Below are 21,884 nucleotides of genomic sequence, written 5' to 3'. Positions count from 1 at the left end.
GTAGAAGTTTGTGTCCTGACTGTGGGTCGGGCAGCAGGCCTACCGCATAGCACCCCTGTGCCCTGGTTTCCACATCTGTAAAGGGAGAGAGAGCAGCGGGCCGAGGGACGCAGCCAGCGTGCGCTGGGCAGGTGCAGGCTCGGTGTTGCCAGGCGGGCAGGGGGCGTCTGCCGGCGCCTGGCTCAGAGGCTGCCTGGATGGGCAGCTATGGACCAGCTGGGAGGGAATGAGGGAGGAAGACTTGTTTCAGATGAAGAAAGGAATGGGGAGCTTTTGTTTTTGTCCTTTAAAGCTGCACGTGCTGTTGGTGTGTTAAAGGTAAAAGTGGAGATGTTACTAAGTCTCAGCTTTAGCAGGTATTTCGGGGCTTAGAATAATCCATTAATTTCAATCCCACAGGGCAGCCCCGGTGGCGCAGCGGTTTGGCACTGCCTGTAGCCTGGGGTGTGATCCTGGTGACCCAGGATTGAGTCCCACATCGGGCTTCCTGCACGGAGCCTGCTTCTCCCTCTGTGTCTATGAATAAATAAATAAAATGTTTAAAAAAAATTTCCCACAGTGCTCTCTACATTTGCGGGCTAATTGGACCCAGAGTCCTACATCCCCTCCCCGGGCACTGTGCCCTCCCGGCCACCCCCAGATCCCTGGGCCAGCTCTGATTTCTGCTCTGAGAGTGCCCACTGCTCCCTGGCTCCCCTGACACCCCAAAGACACGGTTTCCCTTATTTCTGCTTATACCCCGGGGCCTCAGGTGGGGACTTGGGCGCCAGCTCTTTCTGTTGGTTCTCTCCATTCTCCCTTCCACAGTGGGATCCTGATGGTCCCTCCTGCGAAAGACGCAAACCTTTGATGTTCTGGTCATCCCCACATGCTGGCCCTGCACCCCCAGCTCCAGCGTTCTAGCTCCAGCGTTTGCACCAGCTCTGGATTCAATCCCTCTTGCTCTTCCGTGGCCTCTCACTTCCCGGGGTCAGCCTGAACCTCATCCACAGAGGCTGCACCCCTGTTGAAACCACAGAGGCCGTCATCCTGCCATGTTTTTCTAGCAAGCTCCCTCTTCCACTGGCTGACACAGCTCCAGTGCCCCAGCCTGCCCCTCTCCCTCAGGGGGTGGCTCTTCCGAGTCTGAGGTGACCTCTGAGGTGACTGCAGCACTCACAGATCTTTTAGCCACTGAACCTCCCCTCCCATCCTGGCCCTTTTCTCCTCCTTCCTTCTGCCTCAGTGGTGGGTCCCTCCACATGGGTCCTGGGCCCACATCCTCCAGCCTCCTCAGATTCTCAGTCGCTTTAATAATCATCTTGCCTTTTTTTCTGCATCTTCTCTCTCTATGGATTAGGTTCATCTGGATACTAACCTCCACCATTCTGTTGCTTTGTCCCCTTAATACCAATTCGGTATAACTAACTAGTTCTTAGTACACGGGAGGGGAAAAGCCTAGGAATTCATCCTCAGCTCATCTTTCTACATCCAGTTCATTTCTGTTGGTTCTCCCTCCAAAGTATGTATCTGTTGGCACCATCTTTGATTTTCTCTTGAGTGAACCACCAAAATGGTTTTCCTCATTGATCTGCTTTTCTTCTTGCTTCCCCCAGATTCAGTCTCCACACCATGACCTTTACAAAACAGGAATCAGCACCATTCCCTGGCTTAAAATAAGCCTTCCACACTTTCCCACTACACTTGGATATCAAAATCCAGATTCCTTCCCATGGCCTATGAGCTGGCCCCTCCCTCAGCTTAGGTCACTCACAGTTCCTTTTGCTTCTTTAGGAAAGTAAAATCCTTTCCTGTCTGAAAGCCTTAACACTTTGTTCTGACTAGAATGCTCTCCCCTCCACTCTTCAAAGATTTTATTCCTTCTGAACCTGTAGCTCTGCTTGAGAGGTTCCAGCATTCTATGTCCAAAGTCTTCCTGTTTTTCTCTTCTCTGCATCCTATTCATTTTGGTTTGGCCAAACTCATTCTGATTTGTAATTACACGTTTGTGTGTTTACTTCTTTACTTTCTCTTTCATCAGCTTTACAACCCAGGAGGGCTGTGATTATGTTTCCAGTGACTAACAGAGTGCCTGGTACAAAGGAAGAGCTGAATGAAATAATGAACCAACAGGGAAGAAAAGCTGTGTTTGGGGGCGTTCACAAAGTGGTGACCAGCTGCTCCCCTGATGGAACCATCGGCTTTATCTAAGTTGATTTAGTCTAAGAGTAGTTTTTCTGCACATGAAGAATCCAGCAGTTTTAAAATGTAGGTGGATTCCAGTTGTTCTGAACTCTGATAGGAAATTCCCTGTGATCCCCCCTCCATGTACAGTGACTAATGTTGCTTTTAAAAAAAATAGTAAAAAAAAAAAAAAAAAGTCAAGTAAAATAAGCAGCATAATCTGGCACAAGGAACACAGGTTAGACTCCTGATCTAGCTTTGGTCTTTGGTTCTTATATTGCTTCTGTTACTCAAAGACTTTGTTTCCTCATTTGTGAAATGAGAGAGTTTTGATTAGAAAAGTCCCTTCCAGTGTGTATGCTTTTGCCTGGTTACAGTGACTGCAAGTAACAGTAACAGTCAAGACATTTAATGATTTCTTGAACTTGAATGTGGAGCCGTGATGGTTCTAGGGTTGGTGCAGTGGTTCAGAGAGCTCATCAAGAACCTGGGTGGGCTCCTTCCTTCCTTTCCCTTCCCTTTTCCTTTCCCTTCCCTTTCCCCTTCCCCTTCCCTTCCCTTCCCTTTCCCCTTCCCTTTCCTTTCCCTTTCCCTTTCCTTTCCCTTTCTCCTTCTCTTTCCTTTCCTTTCCCTTCCCTTCCCTTTCACTTCCCTTCCCTTTCCCTCCCCCTTTTCCTTCTTGCTCTTCCTTGGCCTCTCACTTCCCGGGGTCAGCCTGAACCTCATCCACAGAGGCTGCCTTCCCCTTTCCCTTCCCCTTTCCTTTCCTTTCCTTCTATTGCTGTCCCCAGGCTAGCTAGCTATCCCTCATGGTCACAAGATGGTTGCTATAGCTCTAGGCAGCACAGCCTCCCATAAGAGCATCAAGAGCAGAAAGGGATGGGCCTGGGGTAGAGCCCTCCTCATGGGTCTCTCCTTATATCAAGAAGTAAAATCAAGTGCCCCAGCAGACTTCCTTTTGTCTCATTGGCCAGAACTATTTCATGTATCCACCCCAGACCATTATGTACAAGAGAATTTGCCTACCCCAAATACAGTTCATCTTGGCCCTGGACTGGCCTATATTCAACTGTACTCAATTAAGTTGCAGTTGAATCCTGTCCACAACAAAAGAGAGAGGGCAGAGCTGTTGAGTAAGTGGTCTCATAGATCTAAATTCTTGTGATTCTAAGTGCTTGGCTTTTAGGGAGGCTGCTCTGTTATCTTTCAGGGACTGACTGCATTCTCTGGTGGGGTAATGGACAGGAATAACTTTTTTTTTTTTTTTTTAAAGGAATGGCTGTACATTCCTGAAAGAGGAGGGAAGCAGAAGGGATTTAGAAATAGAGGGATTTATTGGCCAGGAAAATTCAATGAGCAACTGAGCCCAGCAGGTGTATGTAGGAAAGGCCATAGTTGTGCTGCCCATTGCTGAGAGCTGCCCTCATAGGGAGGAGGAAAGATTAGGGATCACTGTCACTTATGAGGCAAGTTCTCTGTTCACTTCATCAGCAAACTCTAAGAGTTCTCCTTTCTCCTGCCTGCCTATGCAGGCCAAAGCACTATGTATTCCAAGTAGAATCTTCTTTTAAAGTTGTTTGATAGCCAATCAGATAACAAGTAAGGAATGCATTCATAATGGCCATATAACTAAGAACCATGCCCCTTGGTCCCTGCTGCTCTCTCTCGATTTACAGACGTGGAAACCGAGGCACAGAGGTGCTATGCTGTGGGCCTGATGCCCCGACCTGCAGTCAGGACACAAACTTCTACTCTGACTCCCGTTTTGCCACAAGTAGGCTTCTTCCCCCGGGACCCCAAGGCTCCCATCTGAGAGGGCAGCTCCTGCCTGTGCTGCTGCCTTGGCTGCCTGGCTGTCCACGTGGACATGCCCGCCCTGGGCCAGAGCTGCTGGGGGAGGGGGCGCCTAGGGAAAGAGCCTTCCCCGCCAGGGGCGGCCACGTGGGAACAGAAGCCTTGAAGAGGCCCCGCCACGTTCCTGCTCAGCAGTCCTTCAGAGGCGGCACAGAGACTTCCTTTCCCCTGCTGGAGGAATAGCTGGGCCCACAAGAGAAGCCTGGGCCCCAGCCCCATAAGGGCACAGCCGTGTCCACGGGGTCGGCGCCCGGCGCTGGGGGAGGTGGTCGGGGATGCTACGCGGAGCCACCAGGTAGTGCTGCTGGACTCTTGGGGGCTCCAATTCTTACTTCCTCAGGTTTTGGTTCAAGTGTCACTTTGGTTCAAGTGTCACCAGGGACTGGGCACTGTGGATCTCCCACTGGATGGCGGTCCTGGAGTGTTTCTTTTTTCATACTACACCTCTCCTCCTAACACACCATAGAATTTACTAATATGGTTGTTGTTGATGATCATCAGTGTCTTCCTTACTAGAATGTAAGTCCTTAAAAGCAGGGATCTTGTGTATTCTGTTCACTGGTGGAACTCACCACCTAGAACAGTGCCTTATAGAAGACCTAGACTCTTAGGTTGGGATGTGGGTAATTAGAAGGCACCCTCTTAAGACTTCACTTGTTCTTATGAGCATGATTTGTCACTCAACAGAGATGAGCTAGTAAGTCAAGAATGAAAATCTTGTTGAGCTTGCTAGCGCAAAGTTGCTCATACGTGTTTGCAGGTCTTTATGTTGAGGGTGAACCTGAAAGGTTGTTAAGGGTAAAGGCCATAGAACCAAAGCAGAGGTGGGGTCTTGGACTCTGGTTACAGAGTAATGTACATGGATGATAACAGATGATGTTCTTTTGAACAGGTATAAGAGTTTGGTCACTGGGACTCGAGCAAGAGGAGTCATTGCTGTCCTCTGGGTCCTTGCCTTTGGCATTGGACTGACTCCATTCCTGGGGTGGAACAGTAAGGACAGTGCCACCAACTGCACGGAGCCCTGGGATGGAACCACGAACGAAAGCTGTTGCCTCGTGAAGTGTCTGTTTGAGAATGTGGTCCCCATGAGCTACATGGTGTATTTCAACTTCTTTGGGTGCGTCCTGCCCCCACTGCTCATAATGCTGGTGATCTACATCAAGATCTTCATGGTGGCCTGCAAGCAGCTTCAGCGCACTGAGCTGGTGGACCACTCCAGGACCGTCATCCAGCGGGAGATCCACGCAGCCAAGTCCCTGGCCATGATCGTTGGGATTTTTGCTCTGTGCTGGCTGCCAGTACATGCTATCAACTGTGTCACCCTTTTTCAGCCAGCTCGGGCTAAGGACAAACCCAAGTGGGCAATGAACATGGCCATTCTCCTGTCACATGCCAACTCAGTTGTCAATCCCATTGTCTATGCCTATCGGAACCGAGACTTCCGCTATACTTTTCACAAAATCATCTCCAGGTATGTTCTCTGCCAGACAGATGTCCTCAAGAGTGGGAATGGGCAGGCAGGGACACAGTCTGCTCTTGATGTGGGCCTATGACCTAGGTCCTGGCCTCTTCAAGAAGGCACACATTCATAATAAACAAAGGGATGGGACATGACTGGCTGATTCCCGTTGTTAAAAGACAGCTACACCTTGTAAGCATATGGGCTGCTGCTTCTGAGTACTTCCCCTGGAGTTACCACATACCTAGCTAATAAGTACATGTTATTAGTCGGCTCCAAAGGCTCACAAATATATTTATGTTTTTTTTCTGGCTGCTCTGTGTGGATGATGCTGATGGCCTGAGTGGACTGTAAAAGACTGTTTTGCTTTTTTAAGAGTCTGCCTCTTTCATGGTAGAAAATGAAATATTTTACTGTGAAACACTGTAAACTATTATAATACAAATGTTTTTTTTTAACTTAGAGGCAGTGAAAGAATAAAAGTTGAACATACTAAAAATGTATACTTGTTCCTAGGAAGGTGACCAGGAAAATTAAAAGTGTAATTCTTCAGTCAAAAAACTGCTATATTTATTTGGGGAAATGGTACTCTTGTAAGTTCTTAAGTAGAATATAATCAGGTAACAGTTTTGGTAATGTTCTTTTCCATGTACTGCAAACTACTCCGGAGGAACAAACTGGGGAAATGGGGTCCCTCTTCTACCAGACTGCACAGCCCCATCTACAGTTAGGTAGTGAAGTTCATTTCTCTACGAAGCTCAAGTTTGGCCAAGTTGCTGGAGCCCAAGTGTGAAAATTTTAAGTCAAAATCATATAACTGTGTATATCTATTAGGTGAAATAAAGTAAAACTTGAAAACCAACCAGCTTAGGATGCTGAATCTACCTTCTCTTCTTTATTCTGAATGCCACTTCAAAAGAGAAGTTTATACCCAGCTCAAGTTTCCCCAAGAAGTCAAGTCTTGATATTATGGCTGCTGCACAAGGCTTGGCCCACCAGGGAACACTGCCTCACCTGTGCCCTTTCCATATGGTGTTCATGTACCAGCAACCCTAGGTTTCTGGGGGCACAAGGATGGACGTTTCCTGGGCTATAAAGTCTGTCTTGTCTGTTTGCTGCTGCATTTCCTTCTGCAGTATCCCTGCAAGGACAAGGACGCTGCAGATTTATGAGCCCCCTTGGGGGCCAGAGCATTCCTGGACTTCCTGGCTCCTATTCCAGCTGTAAATAACTTTATTTACTGAGAAGTTCTCCTGGGCTGAACGCGGTCTCATTGTCACCGTCATGGCTCCTTCACTCTTCCTGGGTCCAACCGAGTCCCATATTTGAAAATATTCCTCTTGGGATTTTTCTTCTTCAGACTGGAAATCCCTGGAAAGTAGTTTCTTTGCCTTCTTGAGGGCATGATGCTTAGTCGCTTCCTTCATTTGGCTTGTTATAAAGCTCCATGATGCATGCAGAGCAAAACCACCCCTTTCCTTGTTTTAGACACTACCTTTCTTTTTATTTTTCTTTTTATTTTTTTAGACACTACCTTTCTAACAATACAACCTATGTAAGCTTTTCTGGCACCAACACCACAGATAAGCCAAAGCTCTCTGCAACCAGAATCCCTCAGTCTTTTTTATACTTGCTGGTCAGCCGCATCTCTGCTCTGATCTTTTACTGCTGCAGAGTAACTTCCTGGATCCCAAGAAAGGAAGTAACACTCATCTAAACTTCATCTGACCAGTTTTGTCTACCATTTCAACCTCTTAAAAATTACTAGTACTTCAGTAGTTTAAGAATCTGACCAGCTGCAGACAGGACATGATATTGGGTTTTGATTGAGCCTAAAATGCTTGATTCCATCCAGGAAATTTACACATGGGGGCTCATATTTTTTGGGAGAATGGTAGAGCTTCAAACCATACCCATGTCCTGGCTTTAAACTCATGGTCTCTTGTCTAGGAGGGCAAAGAAACAGTGACAAGACGTCTCCAGAAGATCTATTTCATCTCTTTTCCACGTGAACCTTGGTGGGTTAAAGGTGATTCTGGGTAGGACTTCTATATTGAAAGATAACAATGCTGTCTATATCTTCTACATTTGTTTCTTCTTTGTGAATAATATGTCAGTCAGTTGCTTGTCAGAGACCTTCAGCTGTCGACAGGTCCTCATTACCTGACTGACATAAACTGCCAGGAGATGCTTGCACTGGAACACGAAACACAAACCTGTTAGGAATTGGCAGGACCAAAGCTAACCAAGACCTCTCACTATATTCAGTAGGAAAGGAGTGGGGACATAGGTCATGGATTTACTGCCTCAAAGCTGCAGATAAAGATGACATAATGTATTCTTTCTAGAAATCAAAGGGAATATAGGAAGTTTTACTTTGCCTATTGTTTTGAGAAACAGTTTAGATCCAGCTGGCACAGGGTATGTAACCCAGAGTGAGAACCAAGACAGGCCCCTCATTTGAGCCTTCAGTTCTACTGCTTGCTTCCAGCCTTCAGAAAGCTCTTCACAGTGATGGCTAACATTCTTTGACCTTCTGTGTTGCTCAGTGCTTCTCACAGATTATCTCATTTAAATCTGTCAGGTACCCCATGAGGACAGGTCTCATCCTCATTATACCCATGTGCTGAGTCTAAGGTCACTATGTTGTCCTACAGGGAGAGGGTGCTAGTGGGGTCACAGAACCCTCCAGAATATCAGCCAGTACACATCTTTGGGGATGTACTGGACCTTCTGTCACAGAATACACACAGCTTTAGATATTTAAGGGGCCCTAAGTTTCATCTTGTTGTTTATAGGTGAAACAAACTTATCACACATCAATTGTGAATGTGGCCTTTTTTAACAATGAGATACCCAACCAACCACCCCGTTCCCAAGATGTTTACCAAGTTAACAGCATAAGAGAAAGGGGAAGAATGGAGTGGGTACTATAATTTTCCTTGGCAAGCCTTACAAAATAGCTACCTGCTCTCAGGTGGGTAGTGCTTTCTCTTTTGAAATAAGGAGTTGTATGTATGTCTTGTTCCTGCTTGATGCTCTGGGTGCTTGTGAAATCAGGCAAAGTATCAATGTGCTCTCCTGCCCCCTTTTGAAAATCCAGCATGGCTGTCTTATGGGCAGTGGGAAGAAACATCTCGTAGCTGGAGTTGGGGATGTGCAAAGTTGCCAACAATGTTTAGCTCCTATTTTTATTAGGCTAATTCCCCAGAGCCAAATTCTGAGATTACCTTGTTGCCTTCCCCAAAGCTTCATCTGTGACCTTTTAAATAAAAAATCAGGCAATGGATATAGATCTAAAAGATGATACTGCATTTTAGGAGGGTAAACTCAAAAGAGGTGACTAAGTGAAATCAAGGACAATATAGTATTTGTTTCAACATACAGTAAAAATTTCGATTTTGTAGAGCTCTTTAAACCACACCGTAAAGGCCAAGAATTTCTCTCCTAATTCCATTGGAGTGGGAAGAGCCTTCGCCATCCTTACCAGTAGGCTGTCACTCTTCCGCAGCACTGAGAAGGCAAAGGCAGGACATGAACAGTAATGACAAGAAGCCAGACATGTGTATGTTTTACCAGAACTTCCAAGTACCTTTAAAGAAAAGGACAGATGGGATCAGACTTTGACAGGGGTGCTGGAAAACTGCTTGGCTTCCCTTGAATTTATCAATCTGTGGACTCAGTCATTCTGCAAATTACACCGGGAAGAGCTGCAGTAATGTTTTACACAAAAGTGGAAGCTCCACTTCTCTGTGTGCAGACTCTCATACAGTGAAACTGGAGTTTTCAGACTAGTTAAACCATCCACACAAACCATTTTGTTCCTCTGCCTAGCGATTTAGAGAGCCCACTCAGTGGGCTGCCTGGAAGGAGGTGGAGGGGAAAGGTTCCCCTCCCATACACTTTATCATGGCGTTTCTTAACCAGTGGTATTTCACAACATGTGTGTGCATTACTGAAGCTTCCATGACACACCTTAAAAACGTGAAAATAGGTAAAGAGTAAGCAATAAGGCAGAAAGAAGGGTCTTCGGAAGGAAGGAAGGAAGGAAAGGACTCTTGAGAAACATTTGAGAGCAGGAGAATAAATAAAGCAAAGAATCTTGCAAAAGGGATGACTCAGCTGCTCAGGGTGGAGGTCTCCGAATGAGGCAAGCCTGGATCTGCCTATTCACCTAGCAGGATGGAAGGATATGGATACTTGAGAGGTTGGTAAGAGGGCCCTGTCCAAGAACAAATCGCCTTGTTGGTAGTCAAGGGACAGAAGGGAGACAGATGTATATAGGGAGATTATGATGCGTCTCTGGTGTGAATGGACAAACTCGAGGAGAAATCACGTGTTTAAGTCCCTCTACCACCAGGCAGCCAAAACCAGAAGTGCCCCGGGCTTCGATCCTGGAGTTAATTTCCAAACTGGAAGTGTGAAAGCAGTGTTCAAGGAAGTAGAAACATCCTGAGGGTTATTTTACCATGACTCGCCACTTAGGAATTTGCCACAGGGCTTTCAAATTAGGTTTAGGCTTTGAGATGGCAATCTTTTTTTTTTTTTTTTTTTTTGAGATGGCAATCTAAATGAAAAGGCCAGGATTTAAAAAAAAAAACAAAAAAACAAAACAGCACTCCCAAGATTCTTCCCTTTCTCCCCAACAAAGAATAAAGCAATAAGGCCTTAACAAAAGAATAGCACCGTTCTAGTGTTGTGCTAGTTTGTCAAATTGACAACGTCTGAAAGCAGACGGTTTCCCACTTAATTCTGGGGGAAAAAATCCAATATCCAGCAGTGACATGAACAGTTCTTGGGTCTCCAAACCATTACCAATGAATGAATAAAACTTTAGATTCTTTCTTTCCTTTATCTCTTCTTTCTAGATTTAAATTTAAGCAGGCATAAGCCTGTGGAATTCTACACAGACTCTAATGGTTCCTGGTTCCTTCTTTTTTGCAGATCCCCAGCCCATGAGAATATTCTGGACTTTGAATAAATGCCAGGTTACTTAGGGAGGGGGAAGAGTCTGCAGAGACTCCCTCCCCTGATCCTTTCAGGGGCTGGCTAGGACTAAAAAGTACTATGTTCAATGGCCTGAGGCAGTAAAATACTGTCAGGAGATAGTAAATTTTGGATTTGTTTCTTCCTTATCTAGCATCAGATGAGTAATGAACCGAGTAATCAGGCAAAAATCTGAGTTAGAAAAGATTAGAACTGGAAATTGACTGCAGGGATCATCTAATTCAGTGGCTTCAGCCTTCAATGGAAAAATGACCTCCTCTTACAGGAACTGCCCCCACTCTGCCCACTCACAGTCTGCAATGTTTATCCTCAGAAGGAGACAACTTTTTTAAAAAAAGATTTTATTTGCGAGACAGTGCGCAAGCATGAGTGGGGAGGGAGGGCACAGAAGGAAAGGGAGAAGCAGGCTCCCTGCTGAGCAGGGAGTCTGATACAGGGCTCAATCCTGGGATGATGACCTGAGCTGAAGGCAGACAGTTAACCAACTGAGCCTCCCAGGCACCCCAAGGAGAGAACTTTTTAAACAGAAAAATCTGGGAAATAGGAAATGGAGACCCATATAGACTTGCATGAGCCTCACTTGGAGGAAGTCTGCTGTAGTTCTGGTTGGGTTCTAAGGAGCATGACCCACCTAGATGGTCATCCACTCTCAACTACAGTTTTATTTTATGGCTGCTGCCAGCCTCTTAGGAGCCATTAGAATGCTCAACTGTATTATTTATTGTTCCCTGTGTTTGGGCCTCTCTCTGAAAGAAGATTATACATTCCTGCTCTATTAAATACCGGCTGGCTATGTGACCTGCTTTAGCCAGGAAAATGTGAGTAGCCAAGCAGAAACATTACAAATTGGCACAGACCACTTCCTCTTTTCTCTCTGCTATGAGATCCAAGATATTCTGGAGAAGGGCTGCTACACCAACTGGGATTCCCTAAGTGGAGATGTTTTGGAGTAGAGCAGCAGTCCACTCTGAATGGGTATGAATGAAGCATGAATGAGACATACAACTTTGTTTCTGTAAGCCTTTGGCATTTGGGGGTCATTGTTGCCACAGCCTAACGTAGCCTCCTCCTGACTGATGCATCCCTCTTCCTAGGTAAACCAAAAAAGTTTACAGAAAAGCAACTCAGGTGACAACAACATAGTGGTGACTTTGGAATAATTACCATTGTGCCTGGAAGGCAGTAAGATTAGAAGGCTGACCTGTGGAAAGATGACTAATGGAGTATCAAGACAGTGTCTGACTCAACTTTTATCATCTCAGAGAACCTGTGACTTAAGCCAGATTCAGACTATATTAGTATACAATGAGACCATTAGGGTGTATATAAGATTTCTATAGCCTCATTTAATTCAAAGTCCAAACTGAAAGCTATAGTACTAGGAAGTTTGCACTTTTATGACAAATAAAGCAATGTAATATAATACAGGATGGGAATGATGAAAGTTAAACAAGTCGTGGCAATCTTGGGAGAAATAAAAAGTCAACAATTAAAATATGTCAAACAAAATCTTTAAGATTTTAACTAATGACTAGATCTTAGAACTAGAGAGCAGTTAGAAGTCTGTGCAAGTCAAGTGTTATGCTAATAGTGGAATGGAGACAAAAAAATCAGAAACCAAGAGATGTGGGAAAAACTCAAGGCCCTTCTTGTTCTGGGTATTTTAACTACATAAAAAAACCAAGATAAAAACTATGAGAAGTAAAATGGAAACACCTCATCAGGTGTAGTATCACTTAATAGCTCTGATTATTACATTAAAAAAAATATTCATGAGAGAGAGAATGCGCGTGTGCATGCTTACACAAGCAGGGGGAGAGTGAGAGGGAGAAGCAGGAAGGGAGAAGCAGGATCCACGCCCAACAGGGAGCCCAATGGGCTCGATCTAAGGACTCCCAATATCATGACCTGAGCCGAAGGCAGCAACTTAACCTACTGAGCCACCCAGGCACCCCAATAGCTCTGATTACTAATCTCTAAATTCATCCTGACAAAATTCTAATAGGTAGTCTTTTTTTTTTTTTTAAGATTTATTTATTCATGATAGACGTAGAGAGAGAGAGAGAGAGAGAGAGGCAGAGACACAGGAGGAGGGAGAAGCAGGCTCCATGCCGGGAGCCCGATGTGGGACTTGATCCCGGGACTCCAGGATCAGGCCCTGGGCCAAAGGCAGGCGCTAAACCACCGAGCCACCCAGGGATCCCCTAGGTAGTCTTTTTTTAAGTAAATATACAATCCAAAAGTTTTGACTCTAGCACTCAACATTAATTACCGCATTTTCTTTAATGAAGAAATGCATGAAGATTTGCCAGACTGGTTAAGTCATGCTACACTGAGGAATGGCAAGTTAATTCACTAAGCAAAGGGACCGATTTGCCCAAGTTGGCTTTGCCTGCTTCATTCACTCGCTAAGAATTAACTGACTTGAGAGGCACATAAGTGGCTCAGTGGGTTAGGCATCAGATTCTTGGTTTTGGCTCAAGTCCTGATCTTGTTGTGGTCTTGAGACTGAGCCCTGCACTGGGCGCCCCATCAGTGCAGTCTGCTTCAGATTGTTTCTTGTTCTGCCCCTCCCCACTTGCACACTCTCTAATAAATACATAAAATCTTTAAAAAAATTTGACATGGTCTCAGCTCTGAGTTCGTCATAAATAAACCAGAGTCCAAACACTGAAAAGCTTCCCCCTTCCTGATCTTCAGCAAGACCTACATTATATACTAGAGCTGATGGCTTCTTTATTCCTTTCAAGCCAGATGCACACACACAAAAATTTTTTTTAGGAAATTTTATTTCGTAAGATGCTATTTTTAAGTAATCTCTACACCCAACATGGGTCTCAAGCCTACAACCCCGAGATGAAGAGTCATGCACTCTACCAATTGAGCTAGCCAGGTGCCCCCAGACACAAAATTTTGGGAGAACACATAAGATTCCCTTCCCTCAATCCCACAGCACTTATCCTTGTCTCATATAGGTAAATTAGGGGGTGGGGGAGTGGGAATAAGATGGGAGTATGGCCCAGTGTTTATATACAAATGGAGGCAGTTACAAATCCCAGCTGCCAGATATGACTATTAATTTACTTTTCTGCATCTCCATTTCCTGCAAGATAAACACCTTGTTGGGCTTTTTGTGGGAATTAGCAACAACGCATGGAAATCTTTCAGAGTCTGATAAAAGACTATTACTTTACAGATCTATTATCTTAAATTCTAGAGGGCAAAACTGAGGTCCAAGTGGACTATCTGCATTCAGCATAGTTTGACCCTTAATAAATACTTCCTGACAACAGTTTAGAAAGATCACTGATAGATGATCTGAGCATTCAGGAGGACCTCAAAATGCATTCTGGCTTTTGTAGACAAGAGACAATGAACAAGGTAAAACTAATATTTTTTTTTTTTTTTTTTTGGGTAAAGATGCCTGTTATCAAACACAGGGAAGCAAAAGTCAACTGTCTCCATGAGACTTGAGAAAACAGCCTCTCCACATCATTGCTGGTTCTATACATTGCTACTAGGTAGGGTTAATAGGTCTTATTTATCTTTTTTTTTTTTTTTTTTTTAAGATTCAAGGGGGGGGGGGAGAGAATACAAGCAGTGGGCGGGGCAGAGGGAGAGAGAATCTCAAGCAGACTCTGTGCTCAGGGCAAAGTAACATGGGCCTGGATCTCAAGACTGAGGTCTCAAGACCTGACCCAAAACCAAGAGTTAACCAACCGTGCCATTCAGGTGCCCCAGTCTTACTTATCTTATTTTAATTACTAATATGCTAATTTTACTAAGTTGGGTCATTGCTTTTCAGTAGGAACTACTGGGATCCATGAAAACATTTTGCTAAGGGGTTTCTGGTTGAGATAATCCCCACCTCTAGATTTCTACCTGGTAAACACGCCTCCCACTGGGCGATGAGATTAAGGTGATGGACTGTCGGTCCACAAGGTCCAAGGCCTGGATGGCTGATGGGCCGAAGATGAACTTCAGTCTGGGAAACAGAAAGGCTTCAGATAAGACTATCTTATCTACTCTCACAGGTCACCTCAGGAACTTAACCCAAAGGATCACCATTGGCATTTTTTTAAAAATTGATTTTAATTTGGAAAAAAAAGAATATAGCAAGAACCCACGTAATCAATCCCCTAGAATGTTAACATATTTATAGATAAAGCCATCTTTACATTTCATAATACTTCTTGTTCTTCCCAACTTCCTTTCATCCCCGAGGCAACGACATGCATTTGTTGGTTTTCTTCCTATTAATGCTTTTTTATTATATGAGGCATACTGAATACATATACATAGCACACATACATACACACACCTATGTGTATATACACATGCATAGTACTGTTTCATGAGTTTTAGAACATAAAAGATAAATTGTAGGCTTTTTTGTCAACTTGGGTTTTTTTCTGTTCAATGTGCTTTTGAAAATGATGCATGCTGATATATTTTTTAATTTAATTTTTGAATAACATTCCACTCTATGTTTGTAAGTACCCTGCTGGGCATTCTGATTGTTTCTATTTTACATTATAAATAATACTCAATTATCCCCATACATGTCCTTTAATGCACACATATGAGAATTCTTCCTGGTTATATTAGTAGAATTGCTGAGCCTTAGGATATATACATTTTTCAACTTTAACAGGCGTTGCCAATAGCTTTCCACAGTGGAAATAGCAGTCCCACCAGCACTGTATAGGAGCTCTATTTTCCCCACATGCTAACCACTACCAATATTATCAGAGTTTCTCATGTTGACCACCTGATGGGTATTAATTTGTACTTTTTGTATTAGTAATAAGGGTACCCACTTTTAAATGATAGATCAGAAAAAAACTGGTATGTGGGAAAATTTTAACAATAGGTGAGAAAGGATGGGCACAAAATTGGATATTTAGAAACTCTATCATGTTAAAATTTTTTTCTTAAGAAAATCCACAATGATCTCAAAATAAAACATTTAATTTAAAAAAGAAGGCAATAAACCAAACTCTTAACAGTTATTAGCACTGGGTGGTATGATTGTTGATGCTTTTCATGTTTTATTTTTCAAGAACACTTTTTTTTTTTTTTTAAACAAGGAAGAGTCATTTTTATAAACTGGAGAATAAAATGGGTGAGTTGAACTGAAACAGAAAAGTTAAATGTTTTAAAGAACTCATGTGATCTGACAAAACATGAAGACAGACTACTATCTTCATAATGAAAATGTTCAACTTCTTCATTTTCCAACAAACTAGTCTCTTGATACAAAAACCTACTAGAGGGCAGCCCAGGTGGCTCAGCGGTTTAGCACCGCCTTCAGCCCATGGCCTATCCTGGAGACCCGGGATCGAGTCCTGCATTGGCTTCCTGCATGGAGCCTGCTTCTCTCTCTCTCTGTCTCTCATGAATAAATACATAAATAAATCTTAAAAAAAAAAGCTATTAGAATGGGAAGTTTCAAATTTTTTTTTATTAAATATAACATTATCTCTGGACAAAGAAAAATAAAATTTGGTCATAACTTTGTCAATTAATCACAGGTTGGGCATCTGGGTTGCTCAGTGGTTGAGCATCTGCCTTGGCTCAGGGCGTGATCCTGGGGTCCTGGGAGCAAGTCCTGCATCAGGCTCCCCGTAGGGAGCCTGCTTCTCCCTCTGCCTATGTCTCTGTGTGTCTCTCATGAATAAATAAAATCTTTAAAAAATTAATCGTAGGTTACTTTATTTTTTTTTCCATAGGTTACTTTAAAAATGAATCTAATAAGAATTTTTAAACCTGCCTTTGTAACTTTATAACTTATTGTGAACACCTGAATATTTTTTTTATTCACTCTTAAGGGTTAAAAGAATTCTACTGTAAAGATGAATTACCTTGCTTTTCTCCCAACTCTATTTTTAGATAATTAAGGTTTATTAAATCTAATGTGAGATTGTTTCCAGATGGTTTTGTTTTGTTTCTGCTACTACAATACTGGATGAATATGCTCACTGTAAAATCTTTATGAACATGCACGATTATTTCCTTGGGATACACTCTTTTAAGTGGACTTTGTGACCAAAAGAATATATATGTTTTAAAGCTCCTATTACCTTTTTTTTTTTTATTTTTTTTATTTATGTATGATAGTCACAGAGAGAGAGAGAGGCAGAGACACAGGCAGAGGGAGAAGCAGGCTCCATGCACCGGGAGCCCGACGTGGGATTCGATCCCGGGTCTCCAGGATCGCGCCCTGGGCCAAAGGCAGGCGCTAAACCGCTGCGCCACCCAGGGATCCCTAAAGCTCCTATTACCTAATGCTAAATTACTTTCCAACTTATACTCCTACTAGTGGAGTATCAATTATCCTTTTCTCCATGTTCTTGCCAACATCTCAGACATTCTTACCAACATCTTTTCTGTGGTAGCCAGTTTTACAGAGTTGTCATTATTTTAATTTGTATATTTGTGATCACTAGTAAGATTTACCCTTTTCCCCAAAGTTTTTGTTAATTTACATTATTTGCCTGTTTTATTTTAAAAGTAGTATTTTTTTAAATAATACATAATCTCTATAAAAAATTTAGCAGAGGGATGCCTGGGTGACTCAGTGGTTGAGCGTCTGCCTTTGGTTCAGGATGTGATCCCATAGTCCTGGGATCGAGTCTCACATCGGGCTTCCTGCATGGAGCCTGCTTCTCCCTCTGCCTATGTCTCTGCCTCTCTCTCTGTGTGTCTCTCATGAATAAATAAATAAAATCTTTAAAAACTAAAAACAAACAAAGAAATTTAGCAGAGGAAAAGTTAAAACCTTTTCTAAACCTAACTTCCATCTCTCTTTCTTTCTCCTAAAATAATCACTGGTATAGGTTGGTGTGTATCTTTATAGACTTTTATTTTATTTTATTTTTTTAAATTTATTTATGATAGTCACAGAGAGAGAGAGAGAGGCAGAGACACAGGCAGAGGGAGAAGCAGGCTCCATGCACCGGGAGCCCGACATGGGATTCGATCCTGGGTCTCCAGGATCGCGCCCTGGGCCAAAGGCAGGGGCCAAACCGCTGCGCCACCCAGGGATCCCTCTTTATAGACTTTTAAATAGAAGTGTACATATGCATATACAATTAAATGTCACTTATTCCTAGGTAGCTTTCACTTTTTTGTTGCTACTGAAAATGTAGCTATATTTGAACTTTGTGTATGAAGGAAAACAATTTTTAATCTCTGTAATAAAAAAATCTTATTCTCTTGGTTTTTAAAAATTTGTATCATCTACAAATAATAACTGTCTTTCCTTGCAGACAGGCATGCTTCTAATTTCTTTTTCATGTGTCTGTAACAACTACAACTACTAGAACAATATTTTAAAAATTTATTTTAATTTTTTAAACTTTTTTGTTTAAATATTTTATTTATTTATTTATTCATGAGAGACACAGAGAGACAGAGACAATAGGCAGAGGGAGAAGCAGTCTCCCTGCAAGGAACCCGATGTGGGACTTGATCCCGGGATGAGTTGAAGGCAGATGCTCAACCACTAAGCCACCCAGGCATCCCGAACTTTTTTTTTTTTTTTTAATATTTATGAGAGACAGCACTTGCTCATGGGTGCATGTATATAGTGGGAGGAGCAGAGGGAGAGGAGACTCCCCATCAAGTGAGAAGCCCAATATGGGGCTCAATCCCAGGACTCCAGGATCATTATCCAAGCTGAAATCAACACTCAGATGCTCAACTGACTGAGCCACCCAGCCACCCCTCTAGAACAATGTTAAACAGAAGTGGCAAATAGGACAACACAAGAATACTTTGTACTGTCAAATATGGCACTGGCTTTGGACAGATTTTTAATAACCATGTCAAGAAAACATTGTTTTTAGTTTAATAAGAGTTATTTAAAAAAAATCAGGAATTGATGTTAAAAAGATCTGACTTTTAAAACACATTAATGCCTGGAGCACCTGTGTGGCTCAGTCGGTTAAGCATCTGACTTTTGATTTTGGATCAGGTCATGATCTCAGGGTGGTGGGATCCAGCCCTGTGTCAGGTTCTGTGCTCAGTGTTGAGTGTGCTTGGGATTCTCAGCCTCCCCCCAGCTCTCTAAATAAATAAAATCTTAAAAAAAAAAAATTAAAACACATTAATGGTTTAAAAAAACCCAATTACAACATGATATATACTTACGATGATAAATGTTCATCAGGAACTGTAAAACAGGAATGGAAAGAAAGTTAATCATATTAAACCGGTGGCCATAGACACAAAATCTTTTAAAGACTATAATCAAAAAAGATTTTTATGTTAATATGGTGAATTCAATCTATGCATCTAACTTTACTCCTTCCGAATACCCCACAAAACAATAGTTAAAGGATTTTTTTTAAAAAGCATAAACTCCCCAGGATGAAAGGACAGGGAGAAACAAAAACTAAGATACACTGGAAAATAATTTACAATTATATTTACAAATAATTTACAATTTACCAGAGGAAACTCAATCCTAAGCTAGCGATGGAGAGGGCCAAGCAATAACCTGATTTATACTCCAAAATCCACTACCGTCTTCTCCCTAAAACCCTCAGAAATTGGGGGCACCAGATTGCTTTGGATGTGGGGATGAAGCAGGGAGGTTAAAATAATACTCTTTTTAAAGTAAGTTTAAGAAGCTAGAGGAGAAAAAAAAAAAAGAAGCTAGAGGGTAGTGGAATAATGCTTTCAGATGTCTGAAGAAATATTTCCAACATATAATTCAATACCTAGTCAAGCTATCATTTAAGTATGAGGTTAGAAAAAACTTTTTAGACACGTAAAGTCTCAAGAAAGTACACCTCATGTACTCTTCTTCAGGAAGCTACTAAAGAATGTGCTGTAAGACAGTAAGTCAGGAAAAGAAAACTGTAGATACACTAAACATACTGCTCAACATGGACAAAAGGAATTCCTAGGATAATAATGGTGAAGGAAGATGTCAGGAAATAGCCAGGAGACAGTCCATATTAGAGCAAGTCTAGGCTTGAAGAGAGATTTCTACAGGAGAATGAAACTGATACAACATTTCACTCATCTGAACCTATGGAGCAGAGATTTAGAACGTGGGTAATGAGTTCGAGGTTGAATTACGGATAAATACATAGAGAACTAAAAAAACAAAAAACAAAACACAAAAAACCCCAAATATAGGGACAACAGTTGTAATTCCAGGGAGAGCAGAAAGTTATGCAGGAAAGAAAAAGAAACCATAGTTTCCTACAAGACCAGCTGTGATTAGGTATCACATCATCATACAAGTGTTAATTCAGAATCTTGACATAAAAAATGATCATTAAAGGATAGGGATCAGGAAGGAAGAGTGTATTACTACGTAGAACACATATTTTAAAACAGCACTAAACGGTTCTGCTGGAATGAAACATGAATCAATGGCAGTGGTCCCTCTGTCTGAGCCATGAGCATTTGGGGCACCCACTGGGGTTCCTCCAAGAGTATCATGGTGTATGGATTAACCCATTCAGACAGAGCCCACTTTTGGCAACCACTGCTTGAGCTAACTTTTTTTTTAAAGACGGAGAAGCAGTTTCCCCTGGAAGCAGGGGACAGGGACCCCGATGTGGGACTCCATCCCAGGATCATGATCCCAGCCAAAGGCAGGTGCTTAATTGACTGAGCTACTCAGTCGTCGATATTTGAGTTAAGAGATTGTTTTTTTCCCCCACATCCTTCTGGGGATCCGAACATATTTGAATACTTGGCTGGCCTAATCTTTCAAACGTATATAATACTATGCTTGTGTCAGTATAGATTACTTTTCTCAATCCTTTAAAAAACAGTTAACGTATGATAAAACCCTTTCAAAGTGCAGTCCTTTTAAAACAAAAGCCATCCAAGTGAAAAAGCAGTGACAGTTTTGAGGCCTGACCTGCTATTAACTGCCCTTTGACCTGCCCTTTTGACACTGGCTGAGCAGTTCTAACTGATCAATGAATTTTGATTAGAATGATCATTTTAGGGCAGCCCGGTGGCTCAGCGATTTAGCGCCGCCTTCAGCCCAGGGCGTGATCCTGGAGTCCTGGGATCGAGTCCCGTGTTGGGCTCCCTGCGTGGAGCCTGCTTCTCCCTCTGCCTGTGTCTCTGCCTCTCTCTCTCTCTCTCGCTGTGTCTCTATAAATAAATAAAATCTTAAAAAAAATAGAATTATCATCTTAACACTAGCACGCTGTGAACACATCTTGAGATCACATGGGTGATTCTGGTAACCACAGTCACAGAGCATCCTCTGCTGGTCAGAGAAATAACAGGTACTTTCACAAGATCCCTATTTACTCCAGTCATTGCGTACGCATTTGGTTTTTGTGGTTGCGAAATATTCATCTGGGTGCACACCGTGTACGCACTGATATTAAAGTTAAGATCTGGGGGTGGGTGTGAGGAAAGACCACAAGCAAACTTAATTAAGAATTTCACCTCCCCGCAGGCTCGTCCCCGCAAGCTCCGATCCCTGCCGCCCTCCTGGCCCGAGGCCCCTGCCCACAGGTTCGAGGGCAGCGCCCAGCACTCCGGTCCCTGCTGCCCCGCTGGCCTGCAGAGAACCACGACGCTGCTCCCTAACCAAATCTGGCTTTGCTTTTCTTTTCGAACTGGGGTTCAGGAGTAGAACCATAGGCTTTGGTTAAAAGCTCGGAGGCACCAGGCGGCTGAGCCCCGGGGCAACGCCCACCCCCACCCCCACCCCCGGCCCAGAGAGCTCCGCCCCTCGCCTCCCCGCCCAGCCGCGGCAGGCCAGGTCCGCTGCCCACAGCGCCCACGCACGCCCTCGGGGCCCGTACTTCGCGCTTCCTCCTGCACCGCCGCGGCCATCTCGGTCAGGAGTTCCTCGACGACAGCGGGCAGCGTGACTCCCGTCAGGGCGCCCGCCATGGCGTGACAGGCCGGTAGCTTCCTCGAGAGCCCAAGAGGCGCGACGCTCGGACCGACCCCAGGAAGATTCCCGCCATCGGCCGAGGGCGGAGCGAGGCGCAGTGACGTCGGCGCGCGTCACGCGCATGCGGGCGGCTACGGCGACGCCTCCTCCCCCCTTCGCGGCCCGACCAATCCGGTGCGCGCTGGGCGCTGGGGGCGGGACGTCCTGGGATCCGGCTGGGCCTGCAGTGCGCTGAGGACGCCGCGCGAGCATGTACCGGCTCCTGAGCCCGAGCCTGGGCCGAGGCCTCCTGCGGGCCGCGGGGCGGCGGTGCCGGGCCTGCTCCGCGCACCTGCTCCCGGGGCCCGCGGGAGGCCGGACGCCTGAGGTAGGGGTGCCGGCACCCCGAGTCGCGCCGCGCGGCGGAGGCCCGGGCCTGCTGCCGCTGCTGGCAGGTGAGGGGCGCGGGCCGGGCGGGGCCGGCCGGGCGGGGGCCGGGGCGCAGGCCGGGCCCGGTGACCTCAGAGCCCC

At 44.1% G+C, this 21,884-nt stretch overlaps 3 protein-coding genes across 5 annotated transcripts in view; 2 read left to right on the top strand and 1 right to left on the bottom strand.

Annotated features, from left to right (window-relative positions):
* The window catches only part of ADORA2B (adenosine A2b receptor), a 38,200-nt gene extending 17,005 nt beyond the window's left edge, over positions 1 to 21,195 (top strand). The window contains exons 2-3 of one of the 2 annotated variants that reach the window (XM_041770185.1): positions 4,910 to 5,491; positions 20,928 to 21,195. In XM_041770185.1, the coding sequence (XP_041626119.1) occupies positions 4,910 to 5,491; positions 20,928 to 21,126 (781 nt within the window). In that variant the 3' untranslated portion in view covers positions 21,127 to 21,195. Of the gene's footprint in view, positions 1 to 4,909; positions 6,056 to 20,927 lie in introns of those variants that run through there. The other variant, XM_041770186.1, reaches the window with a different exon arrangement.
* On the bottom strand, positions 6,028 to 21,511 carry ZSWIM7 (zinc finger SWIM-type containing 7). Its single transcript, XM_041770190.1, has 5 exons — positions 21,280 to 21,511; positions 18,641 to 18,662; positions 14,369 to 14,471; positions 8,967 to 9,071; positions 6,028 to 7,675 (listed from the first exon to the last, which is right to left on the bottom strand). The coding sequence occupies exons 1-5, from the start codon at positions 21,368 to 21,370 to the stop codon at positions 7,562 to 7,564; spliced, it is 435 nt and encodes a 144-aa protein (XP_041626124.1). The 5' UTR covers positions 21,371 to 21,511; the 3' UTR covers positions 6,028 to 7,561.
* The window catches only part of TTC19 (tetratricopeptide repeat domain 19), a 40,082-nt gene continuing 39,698 nt past the window's right edge, over positions 21,501 to 21,884 (top strand). The window contains exon 1 of one of the 2 annotated variants that reach the window (XM_041770184.1): positions 21,501 to 21,808. In XM_041770184.1, the coding sequence (XP_041626118.1) occupies positions 21,625 to 21,808 (184 nt within the window). In that variant the 5' untranslated portion in view covers positions 21,501 to 21,624. The remainder of the gene's footprint in view (positions 21,809 to 21,884) is intronic. The other variant, XM_041770183.1, reaches the window with a different exon arrangement.

The sequence above is a fragment of the Vulpes lagopus genome, chromosome 10 (genome assembly GCF_018345385.1).
Source record: "Vulpes lagopus strain Blue_001 chromosome 10, ASM1834538v1, whole genome shotgun sequence".
NCBI classification, from domain to species: Eukaryota; Metazoa; Chordata; class Mammalia; order Carnivora; family Canidae; genus Vulpes; species Vulpes lagopus.
Note: the sequence above shows the minus strand (reverse complement) of the source record. Positions and strands in the feature narration are given on the sequence as shown.

Excerpts from the sequence above, each read along its gene's own strand:
- ZSWIM7 (XM_041770190.1), bottom strand. The coding sequence starts at position 21,370 with ATGGCGGGCGCCCTGACGGGAGTCACGCTGCCCGCTGTCGTCGAGGAA. Across the intron at positions 9,072-14,368 it reads GTGGGAGGCGTGTTTACCAG|GTACTTGGAAGTTCTGGTAA; the intron begins GTAGAAATCTAG and ends TTTTCTTTAAAG. Across the intron at positions 7,676-8,966 it reads GGAAGAGTGACAGCCTACTG|TGCAAGCATCTCCTGGCAGT; the intron begins GTAAGGATGGCG and ends TTCGTGTTCCAG.